Source organism: Sceloporus undulatus, chromosome 1, assembly GCF_019175285.1.
Source record: "Sceloporus undulatus isolate JIND9_A2432 ecotype Alabama chromosome 1, SceUnd_v1.1, whole genome shotgun sequence".
Taxonomy (NCBI): domain Eukaryota; kingdom Metazoa; phylum Chordata; class Lepidosauria; order Squamata; family Phrynosomatidae; genus Sceloporus; species Sceloporus undulatus.
Window position 1 is genome coordinate 104,471,438 of NC_056522.1, and position 12,581 is coordinate 104,484,018.

Below are 12,581 nucleotides of genomic sequence, written 5' to 3' on the forward strand. Positions count from 1 at the left end.
TCTTTCTAAACATATAGCACTTGTGCTAAAGTTCTAGGAAAATTGAAACAAAATATTGCAAGGAGGTAGTAAGGACAAAAGAGACCATGTGAGGATTGAAACACATCTGTGGGCAACAGAGAGTGCAAGGGGGTTGGATACAGCAGTATCAAATGTCAGAACCCACATCACAAGCAAGGTGTCCACAAATAAATCACAGTGTGCGTCTTCTTTGCAAAGGTTTTTAAAAGCATCAGCAGATCATTTGGACAGGGAAGTGTCAAGAAACAACATCAGATGGTGTGCTACCATGCAGCACAAAATTGCCAGTCTAGAGGAGCCCTTGGGAGCAAGGCAGAGTGCCCTGAGTTTTCTGTTTCATTTGTTAAGAACACACAAAAAACCTTTTCAAAACAACAGAAATGGTAAGTGGGTAGTAACAGCAAAATGCTGCCATTTTAGCATGGCTATCCCAAAACAAAACCTAAAGATATGGGGAGGGGAAATCTGACAGGTCGCATTTATTGTTGTTTGAGTGAAAAGATTAATATTAAAGAGGAGAAATATGAAATTAGTAGCCAGATTTCTTTTTATAGATGCTGCCATATCAAGGGCCAGTCCCTCTCCTGAGGATACTGGGGCTCAGATGGCTGAGAAACCTCTCATGATTTCATAGAAAACTGACACAAACAAGCTAGAAACTACTGGTACTAGTCTGTTGTTGTTATTATTGTTGTTGTTGTTGTTGTTATTATTATTATTAGCACCACCACTACTGCTGCTGTTATTACTATTCTGGTGTTCCTTCTTCTCTTTGATGATTAAAATCATATCTTGGATTTTCATCTGTTCATCTCTGTTTCCAGCCAACTCCATCTGGAGTGATCTTTCCTTTTTTAAGTGAACAGACTCCTCACCCAGATTGAGTTACTGCCTGACAGACAGTTTTATGTGACTGTCAATAAACTGACTTCAAAACAGTTTTTAATAGATATTCAAATTAACCCCTTTCCCCATTCATGTTTTACTCTCCTTCAAACACTCATATAATCCCTCAGGGAAGAGCAGGTCTCAAGGACAGTCTTTGGAGTAGAAGGAAAATATTGTCCCTTTATAGCTGGTGTGTGTCTTTGGGGATTTATTGTTTGTTGTGGCAGAGGCTTATTGAAGGATTGTCAACCCCCCCCCCCCCCAAATACACACATACATACTCCCCCTCCACACACTATTCCACCTTCACACATACAAATCTTTTCACCTCTTCTTCAGTTAAATGTGAAGCATTCTAGGGTCTTTGTATTTTAGCCACCATGAGCACTCTATTATTTAGTCACTCTGTTAAAGCACTAGTTCTCTCCTCCATTATGTTTAAGAAAAGTATAGGTTCTTTTTGTGTGTGTTTTAAAAATGTACACCCTCATCCTTATTCTCTGAGAAGCAGCCTTTCTCAGGATTTGTCAAACTGGATTAGCCTATAAATCCACTGATCCGGCTGCTGCCTTCCCTTCATAACTGGTGCTCTGCAGAAGAAATTGAATATTTCCTGTGTGACATCCACACCAGAGAGCCCTTCTGGCGTAGCAGTTTGAGTGCTGATCTGAGACCAGGGTTTGAATCTCGGCTCAGGCACCTCCTAGTCTGTGTGCTGCTCACCCTCATTTATAACTTTTGCTGTCCTGACCATACTGTGATGTTCCTTGGTCTCATATGTCCTGATTTTCATCTGTGAAATGTTAGAAGGTTTGAACATCCCATCCATGATTTTACTTCTTCCCCTTGGTTGCAATTTAGGAGGGAAGGGAACAGCTGCATTAATTTTTAACACCCCTTTTTCTCCTCCATATGGCTACTGAAAGGTGAGGTTATAAATGAATGCAAACACAGAGAAAGGATGCAGGAAACAAGCAAACAAAAAATCTATAAATAAACTATAATCCAGACCAACTCATTTCCCATCCCTGATACTCCCAATACATAATACATGATGCATACTCTCTCTCTCTCTCTCTCTCACACACACACACACACACAGAGAGAGAGAGAGAGAGCATAAATGGAGTGAAAAACTCCAGTGAGAATTGTAGGGGAGAGAAATAATAGGGCAAATGGAAATCTGATTTCCCTCTGTTTGAAGGAAAATGCCTTAAAATTATATGCAATGATGCTGGAACAAAAAAGTACTTTTTATACTGACAATTTTTTGTTGTTGTTGTTCTTTTCAAACATACCCCCTGACATATTTAATATCATTGTGCTGGTTCTAATTTTTGGACTGCTGTTTCTTAGGATGTCTTGGTGGGCTTTTCAACTTCACAGGGCTGCCTTCTCATCAGTTAAATGAGCTTTTTTGTGATTCTGATGACAGTTTATAAATCAGCACTGACAGCGCTGCTGGATTGTTTTGTTATTAATTAAGTAACTTTGCAATTGTGTAAATTTACTCAGAAGGAGGTCCCATGGTGTTCAGTGGGGCTTCATCCCAGATGAAGGTGCATGGGATTGTGATCATTATTCAGATATTCTTTATTTTGTTGTGCATCTGGATCCACTTTGTGCTCAAAGAGTTTTATTTATGAATCATGTTTAAGTAAAAAAACTAAACAAGTTTATTTAACAGACAGACAGATGGAACCTCTCTAGAGTGGTGAAGTTGAATTGGTAGCAGCCTCATCACATTCAGTTCAAACGTAACTATCCCATTCTAAGGCTGGGCCTTAAAAATCCAGTGCATGAAGTCTAAAGCAGATGCCTGCAGTGCATAGCATGGATTGGCTGACATTTGTATTGTCACCAAGGTACTCCCTCTCTTATTTTCAGAAGAAATAATGAAAGAGATGGGCAATAGTGCCTTCCCGATGTTGAAGAAGTACTACTCCCATAATCCTTCACCTATGCCTCTGTTGGCTTGGTCTGACAACAGTTGCAGTCTAGCAACATCTGGAGGGCCCAGTTGCCCATTGTTGTTGTTGTTGTTGTTGTGTCCCTTCAAGTCATTTCTAACTTAATGGTGACTCTTGCGGTTTTGGGAGTTATGGGGTTTTCTTGGCATGATTTGTTCAGAGGAGGTTTGCCACTGTCTCTCTCTGAGGCTAAGAGCATATGACCTGTCCAAGGTCACCTTTTGGGTTTCTTGGCTGAGCTGGGAATCAGCCTCTGGTCTCCAGCGATGTAGTCCAACACTCAAACCACTATGCCATGCTAGCTCTCCCAGTTGTCCATCCCTGCTTTGAATAAAACATCCTTATTTATGTATACCAAATGGGTTAGCAGAAAAATCTATAGGTGTTATTCTAAACATTTGACCATCTGAAGCATGGATGAAGAGTAAACATAACGGCAGAATTAAATTTCTGTAGCATGGGTAGCTATCATTTAGAATTCAAAACCATGAAGAAGGCTTGCACTACAACTGAAAACATCACTGTAATATTATTTTGCCTCCGAATGCACCCCCAGAGTCATTTTGTATAGTATCTTGGTAGGAAGCACACCGTTGCTGGATGATTCTGCATCTGACATTTACTTATACAATTATGTGTTCAGCCTGCCAATTGTGAATGGTACTAATCAAGCCTATACTAAATATATCACACAGTAGCTTGGAACAGTTTGTACCTCACTCCTACACAACCTTGTCATATAGAGGGTGGAAATGTCTATCTTTTCATACTTATTTCCTTCTAGGGATACATATGGATATTCAGGGATCTCATATTCTTTTAAATTCAAGAATCTAAGCCTGGCATAAAACAGCAAGTGCAAATTCACCCTCATTGCAAGCATAAAGTTTATAGCACAAATTCTTAGATTCCAAGATAATTTTTTTAAAAATTACGTATTTCAAAACAGACAAACTAGGATTCCTGCAACTGGCTCACCTTTTTGAATAAAATGAATCCACGACTCAATTACTGAGACTTCTTTAAAAATCCATCCAAACTCAAAACAGTTGGATCACTGCCACACTTAGATTGGTCTTGTTTGCATCACTTTGGAGATGGGTGAAGAGGAGGTAATTTAGAAGAATTAACCAGTTCCTGTATTTCAGGGGAGGAAATCTGGTGCCCTCCAGATTTTTTTATTTTTGGATTCCAAATGCCTTCAGATGTAGCCAGCATGGCTAGTGGTCAAAGTTCATGGCAGTTGCAGTCCAGACATCTCAAAAGTACCAAGTTGCCTAGCCCTATGTATTCATTTATTGACAACACTTATATCTCATCTTTGCAGTATTATTGCTTTCCCAGCTCTGACACAGAAACCTTATCCAACGTGTAAAATAAGTATATGATTTTCCATGTGCTTTTCCTTTAATATTCAGCTAAATAGTGTCAGAAATACATCAATCATATATCTAAAAATTTTGCTGTGACTCCATGGTACCAAGACCATTTCTTAATATTTGAAAATAACAAGAAACAAATTATACACAGGAGAGTGTCCTTCACAAAGCACTCATATACCTAAACACAAGACACTGTGAGAAGCTGCCCTTAAATGCACTTCAGGGTATTTCAGTAACGGAAAGCCAGAACACGCTTGAGGGCAGGATCAGGATATACTTTTCCATAGTACTTGGGTCCCACAGTGGGCCTCTGAATTTGAAACTCAAGTCATATCAGCATTGTAAAGAATATATATACAGTCGGCCCTCCATATCCACAGTTTTTTTTATCCATGGATTCAATCATTCACAGCTTGGAAATATCCCCCCCCCCCTCTCAATATATTCAAAAAAGCAAACCCTGATTTTACTATTTTATATAAGGAACACCATTTTGCTAGTTCACTGTGTAGAATGTGACTTGAGCATCCACAGATTTTGGTATCCACAGGGGCTCCTGGAACCAAACCCTAGTAAGTACCAAGGGCCCACTGTATGTGTGCATGTGTTCAGCATCATAGTGTTGGGACAAAAATTATAGCAGAATGAAACAAAACAAACAAACAAAGCTCAAGACACTGGAAATCCTGAATACTGGACCAAAAACTCTGGAGTCAGACACCACATCAGCCAGGAATATAGGCTGACAGGCAAATACTGCTGATCAAGACAAAAGTAAATTAAATCCATCCCATACTTGGTTTGTTTGAGAACTGCGGCTTCCAGCCTCCCTTCGACAACATAAATTGAACTTCCTATTCAGGCGGCTAAATCCACTCCACAGTTCCCTAAAAATCAGTCTCCTGTTTTATTGATAACACAATCATTTTGTTTAAGCAGGCTTTTAATGTATGATGTATATTCAAGTGCTTTATCTTTTTAAACTGTTGTATATCTTTTAAATGATCTTATACTATTTTATATGATGATCTTAACTGTTTTTACATTTTTATTGTGAAGTTTTTTTTAACTGAATCTCTCTGTGAGTTGCCTTGGATCCCACTATGGGAGAAAGGCAGCATACAGAAATAAATAAATAAACCTGATCAGCAAATTAATAAACTCAGCAGATCTAAAAGAAGAAGCAGTTCTAATAAGAAGAAGGAGGCTGGGGCAGACTCCATAAATGAAAAGAGATGGGGCAGATGCATGGAAAAGATAAAGCAACTGTAGGCCTTCCAAGCTGCGGTTCAGCACTAGATTAAAAACCATTTTAACGGTATTACATAGAGCCAGTGTGGTGTTGTAGTTTGAATGTTGGAGTAGGAACCTGGGACACTAGGATTCCAGTCCCTGCTCAGACATGGAAACCCTCTGGACAACCTTGGCTTGGTCACACTCTCTCACTCTTAGAGGAAGGCAGTGGCAAATCTTGGAATAAATTTTACCAAGAAATCCCTAGAATAGGGTAACATTAAGTCAGAATTGACTTGAAGGCAAGTAACAACAACACATGCAGCCGAGCCTTAATTAATTGTTTTACTTCCAAGTGATTATACTGTACTGTCACCAACTAAGTATTTTCTCATCTACTGCTTTAGCCTCCTTACTGGGTGTTTAGTTGGTGAGAGTTATCAAAATGAAATTTCAAAAAATTTGCATAAATTGTGGAGAGGAAGTTATACCAAGAAAAAGAAATTAAAGCAAAGCCCACTGGTTCTTCACCTGCATTATGAGCTCAGATTCCATTCTGAACTGTAAACAAATCAATAAATCAAATATTGGTTCATTCTTCAGTTCTGAGCCTTCTGAACGGATCATCTTTTTTTTTTTTTTTTTTTTTTTCTGGATTTATTCATCGGTTTGTTTTAAATTATCCTTAGGCCTTATTTAATCATAAATCCAACTTCATGAGAGATACAAGAGAAAGGAACACAAAATGTAATTAATGTTCAGTATATTTTGCAGAGAGGCATGCAAGTTGTGACTGGGTGATCAAAGTAATCGTTCTTCACCTGTTAGTACAGCAAAAGCCCATGAAGGATAGAGTCTTACAGAAAATAAGGTGTCTCTAGTTTCTATGGCACCTATATCCTGAGCTTAGAAAAGTTTTTGGACTACAGGTTTCAGACCCCCCTAGTCAGCATTGGCCAATGCATGTGCTGACTAGATGATTCTGGAAACTGTGGTACAAAACGTAACTGTATCTGCATAGGAAAAGTGAGGTCAATTCTAGCTTCTGAATACAGTAGGCTCACCATATCCATGGATTTTGCATTCATGGATTCAACTATCCATGGCTTGAAAATATCCCCCCCCCCCCCCCAAAAAAAACCACTTCAAAAAGCAAACCTTGTCTGCATCTGTACTGCAGAAATAAACCAGTTCGACACCACTTTAATTGCCATAGCTCAGTGCTATGGAATTCTGGGAATTGTAGTTTGTTGTGCACCAGAGCTCTCTGACAGAGAAGGCTAAATGTTTCACAAAATTACAGTTCTCAGAATTTCATAGCATTGAGCCATGGCGTCAGACTGGATTATGTCTTTGGTGCAGATGCAACCCTTGCTTTTGTCATTTGATGTCAGGAACACCATATTATTATCCCATTGTCTACAATGGGAATTGAGCATCCATGGATTTTGGTATCCACGGGGGTTCCTGGAAAAGAACCCCAGTGTATACTAAGGGCCCAGTGTACTGATTTCACCCTGTGGTTATTTTTCAGTTTACATTTCCAAATAGTTAAAGAAAGGCAGTAATGATGAACATAACCATGTGGGACTGAAGCTTCAGACTATCACATTTGGATATAGTTGGCGGTTCAGTATACAGCCTGCCCACCTCAACCATGAATTTATCATCCACAGATTTAAGCACCCGTGATCCCCATTAATCCTAATGGCATGCACACAGCCATTAAAAACCATGGGACTTGAAGTCCCACAGTTTTTTTCATCCGAAGGGAGGGGGTCTGGAATGGAACCCCTGCAGATACTAAGGGTTGACTGTAATTGTACAATCTTACAAAAGGGCACACTGCAAAAAGTATTAGTGGTCTGTTAGCCAAAGATTATTTCACACTACATAATTATAGCACTATAATTCTAGATTAACTGTCATGGCTTCAGCCTATGGAATCCTAGAGTTTGTAGTCTGGAGAATTACTATTGCTCTGTGGCATGGAATTCTAAATATCCCCGCCCCCAAAATTCAAATCCCAGAAATCCATTGGATGGAATCAGTGGAATCAAAGCACTATGATTTTGTAGTGCAAAAGGGCCCATAGAAACTGATGCAATAATCCCATGCCCATTTACTTGGGAGGTAATCCCCTGAACTCATTCAGGTTTGGGAAACCTTGTTTTGCCCATGGAAGTGACAACGCATTTACTGTATTTACACATCCTGGTCCTCCTAACTATAAGACTCTCAGGCAACTTTCTTCTATCTAAACAAAGATGAAATTGAATGCACTTCAAACCCTGTCATATCCTGTACTGTACAATTAGAGTTTACGTCTTATGCTTTTGAAACAAAAAGAAGGGTGCTGTAGTTCTTATTTATATGGGTGTGTGTGCCTTCAAGTTGCCTATCAACTTATGGCAACTCCATGAATTTCATAGGGTTTTCATAGAAAAGGAATATTCAAGATGTTACACAGCTCTAAAAATATTTAGTTCTATTACTAGGCGTTAGACATGAAATGCACTAAAAGCGTGCTGGGCTTAACATTTATGCAACTGAAAGACTCAATTTGACTGCATTTGTCATAAATTTCAAGCATTGTTAGTTCTGCTTAACACCAATATTTCATTTCCCCTCGCTCTTCTCCAGTCTGCATGCCTCACTGCTCAACTATTGATTTTCATTTTCATTACACCAATGTAAAGACTACGTGTAAAGAGGCACAGCACTTTAAGCAAATTACTTATCAACAATTTAGTGACATTTATTTGTTCTTTTCAAATAAATTGGCTGCTGTGCAACTGGAACTAAGTAAAGCAGCAAGAGGTCTAATCAACAGAGAGCTTAATACCTCTTTATTCTCTCTCCATTTTCACTACTTATACAAGGTTCTCAGGTGTGATTCAGTCGCTAATCATAAATGACAGAAATGTAGGCACAGATCAGAGAATAATGGCTACAGTGGTAAGTCTGTCAAGCTCAATTTTGCTCTGGTTTCCATGTTTTAAAAGCAAAGCTGGTTCCATCTTGTTTTCATATTTGATTTTGATTTTTTTTACATTACCATTAATGGATTTTTTTAAAAATGTGCACATTTTGGGTCAAACAAAAAGTGTACTTTTTTAAATGTATTGTTTCAGATGAAAAAGGGGTTTTCTGAGCATGTTTTTCTAAAAGGCAGAGAAGCGATGAGCATGTTTTTAAACATACACTTTTTTGTACATATGTTATGTACATTGTCGGAGCACCTTCTTCCACATAATCTACCCCACACACTTTGGTCCTCTGGGAAGAAGAACCTGCTACAACCTTAATACTTTATTACAACCTAAGAAGACTAGATTGTCTGCAGTGACCCAGAGGACCTTCTCATCTGCCACTCCTAGACTCTGGAACGACCTGCTGGACGAGATCTGTCATATTTTGTAGAATGTATGCCATTGGCAGGTTTCATTTTTATCAATGTTATTGTCTGTATGTACAGTGCTGTGTAAATCTACAGCGCTATATAAATAAAGTATAATAATAATAACAACAACAACATTACCACCCTGAAAGCCTTTAAAAAGGCTATTAAGACGGGTCTTTCCAGATTAGCCTTGCTAGAATAGCTTCCCTTTAGCTACCCAAAAGAAAAAAAATGCCTATATGTTGATAAGAGTACGCATCATGATGGCCCCATGGCTGTAGGGTTGCTGTAAGTCAAGAAGTAGCCATGGTGGCACGGTAGTTAAAATGCCAGTACTGCAGCCATAATGTTGTAAGATCCCAGAAGGCCCCAGGTTGCCAAAGCCTTCCATCCTTTCGTAGGTCGGTAAAATGAATATTCCACTTATTAAGGGCAATTGACTTACAAATTGTAATTATGGTTCTCCAAATATTGATAATTCCAATTCCAATAATCCCTCAGCATTGACTAGGCTGATTACAATGGAGGTAAGGGAAGAAAACCCATGAGCCACTGTCACATATCCTGATTTAAATTCAAACTGAAGGGTCATCTGGCCAAATAAAGCAGCTTCAAACTGCTTGGAAGCCTACCTGTTTAGATGACACACAAGGCAAAACCACGTGGAAAGTGAAATGAAGCCGTGCTCCAGGGCTAAAAACCAGAGGAAAAAGAAGGTCTAATACGCTAACTTAGTGTGGAAACTGCACATCATTACATCAGCATACAAACAGCCCAGCACCAGTTGGGGACTGTAGTAAAGCAAAAATGCGATAGTATGTCAAACAGGACAGGTTGCCAATAATGCAATGGACATAATTATAACATACAAGAGGGAGGCATGTAGTGAAGGGGGGTTGAAAGGGGCATATATGGGGGCCTCCATGATTATGCCTTGCCAATGTATCACTGGGCACACCAATGCCCTGTACTGTATAGGCAGTGCATCACACGTGCAACTATGTGGCCATTCATACAGGCAGGCTTCCAGTGGAATGGCATCTGGGCAGGAAGAGAGCAGTAATTGGAGGTTGCAGGCCGTGTGTTAGTGTGGTGCATGGGGAGACAACAACAACAACAACAAAGTAACTGTTCAGCGTGGATTGATACTATGTGTGGTGCAGACATACCATGGGTGTTGGGCTTTGGGAGCAGACAGTGCAGACAGCGGGGTTTCAGCCCTTTTTCAGAAAACCCAAAATCAAGCCACTTTTTTCCTGACCATCTGCGCTGCCCCCTGAATGTTAGTGACATACTTTTTTCAGTAATATTTTGTAACATTTCTTCTTCTATTAACATATATCTTTAAGGCTCAGCCTACAGTCTATCCTGCAGCAATGCTTTTCATCACTTCCTTGTTCAAAAAGTCATTCCCACCAACCATACACTGCCCTGTGATTCATGGTGGCAGCAAGATGCAGTTTTGCCATGGGAGTAGTTACACCTAAATCTAACCATGTGCTTCTCTTCATCAAATCCAAATGCTTTCTAAAAGTGCCTACAAGATAAAACTATATTTATTAATTTTTAGCACTGCTGAAGCTGAGGAGCCAACCATGTCCAGACAATTTATGTTGTGTTCCATGCAATCTATAGCAGATTGCCTTAAGTTCAACTGGCTGGGATTCAGCAAACAAATTGTTAGCAATGTGCAGACAGAATTTAATTTAGGGCTCCATCTGCTAACTGTGGGCCAGGTCCAACATATCCTGTTAATTATATTGCTATGGATAGGATAGTGTGAGCAAAATGTGATCCTGACACTTTTTTCAGTATGTATAGATATTCCTTAGTCCAATTCCAAGATGAAGTCAGTGTATTTTGAATCCCAAGGCTGCAATCCTATGATGAATTGGGCAGGATGAAATATTTGAATTTCAGTACTTTGAGGCATGCCCAGTTCTCATAGGTTAGTTTCAAATGTTTGCATTATGTAGTCATGTGGCACTCTTCCATCACAAATACAGATCTGCAGAGATAGTTTCTAAGGAGCAGAGAGTGGTGTGATGGCTGTACAATTAGCACTTATTTTAGTAAAAACCCATGATGCACATCTGTTTGCACAAACGGTCACATTTTTTAAAAAGTCAGTTAAAAATGTTGTCTTGGAACTATTACACTGGAAGGTTGCTGTGTTTTCCAGCATTGTACTTGGAAAGAGTTCAGTGTGTACAGACTGGAAGGCTGAGGAGGTTTCCCCAGTCTGTAATTGGTGAAGGAATATTTCTAGTCTCAGTAGATCAGAATCGTATTGATATGCTCTGGTCTGCTGTGCAGGTTTCTCATCTCATTTTCTAAAATACAAGTTGTAAAACTGATGTCTATTGTTTATCAGATTCCTGAAACAATAAACTACATTGCTCTTTTGAAGAGACATTTCATAGAGGAGTTTAATAACAGAGAAAACTGTTAGTTAGTTGTTAGTAGTCTCGTTGTCTTCAGACATGATGTTGTAGAGCCAAAGCTATAGCATAGAGTTATAGAATCATAGAGTTGGAAGGGACCTCATGGGGCATTAGACCAACCCCACTACTCAATGCAGGATCCTCAGCTAAAGCATCCCCAGTAGGTAGCTGTTCAGCCTCTTTCTGAGACATCCAAAGGAGACCCCACCACCTCTCTCTAGGCAACTGATTTCATTGTGGAGTCACTCTTACTGTCAAGAGGTTCCTTCCAATGTTCAACTGAAATCTACTCTCCTGTAACTTAAAAACATTGGACCTGGTCCTACATTTTGGGGCAGCAAGAAGCACGCCTGCTGCCTCCTTTCTGTGACATGCCTGATGTATTTAAAGAGTACACACTTCTGTCTTTCTTCACCAAGCTGAACATACCCAGCTCCTCCAACCTTTCCTCATATGTTTTCTTCTCTGTACTGCTTATCATCCTTGTTGCCCTTCTCTGGACCTGCTATAATTTAGCTGTATCCCCCTTAAAATGAGGCATTCAGAACTGAGCACAGTATTCCAGAAAAGATCTGATCAACACAGACAATAGTGGAACTATTATTTCCATTCCTTTGAAAACAAAGCTTCTATTAATACAGGCTAAAATAGTATTTGTCTTTTTTGCCACTGCATTATACTGCCTCCTGTCTCATGTTCAACTATGATCAACAATAATCCCAGGGTCCTTTTTCACAAGGAGTACTGCTTTGCCATGTAACCCCCATCCTATACCTATGTATTTAGTTTTTGTGGCCTAAATTTAGAATTTCGTATTTGTCTCTACTGAATTTCTTTTTATTAATTTTGGCCCAATGTTCTAGTTTATCTAGGTCCTTTTGAATTCTGTTCCTATCTTCCAGTGTGTTAGTAACCTCTGCCAGTTTAGTGTCATCTGCAAACCTGAAACAGATTCCCTTCACCCTGCCACCCAAGGCATTGATGGTGAAGAATAATGGTCCTAGGATAGAGTTCTTCTGAGGTACTCCACTTCTGAGTGGAAGTGGAGGCACCTCCTTCTAGTTTGAAGGATACCTGTTGATGATGACTCTTTGAGCATGATTTTCCAACCAGTTATGGATCCATCTGATAGTGATATGGAATGTATATTACTCATGCATTCACAGTTCATCACACATGTGGATGTGTACATATCTTCTTGCATACTGATATATATATATATATATATATATATATATAT

General features: G+C 39.3%; 1 protein-coding gene across 2 annotated transcripts in view; it reads left to right on the top strand.

Annotated features, from left to right (window-relative positions):
- The first annotated feature begins 264 nt into the window (after window positions 1-264).
- CEP85L (centrosomal protein 85 like) overlaps window positions 265-12,581 on the top strand; it is a 184,733-nt gene continuing 172,416 nt past the window's right edge. For both annotated transcript variants that reach the window (XM_042445869.1, XM_042445870.1), the window contains exon 1: window positions 265-404. In XM_042445869.1, the coding sequence (XP_042301803.1) occupies window positions 290-404 (115 nt within the window). In that variant the 5' untranslated portion in view covers window positions 265-289. The remainder of the gene's footprint in view (window positions 405-12,581) is intronic.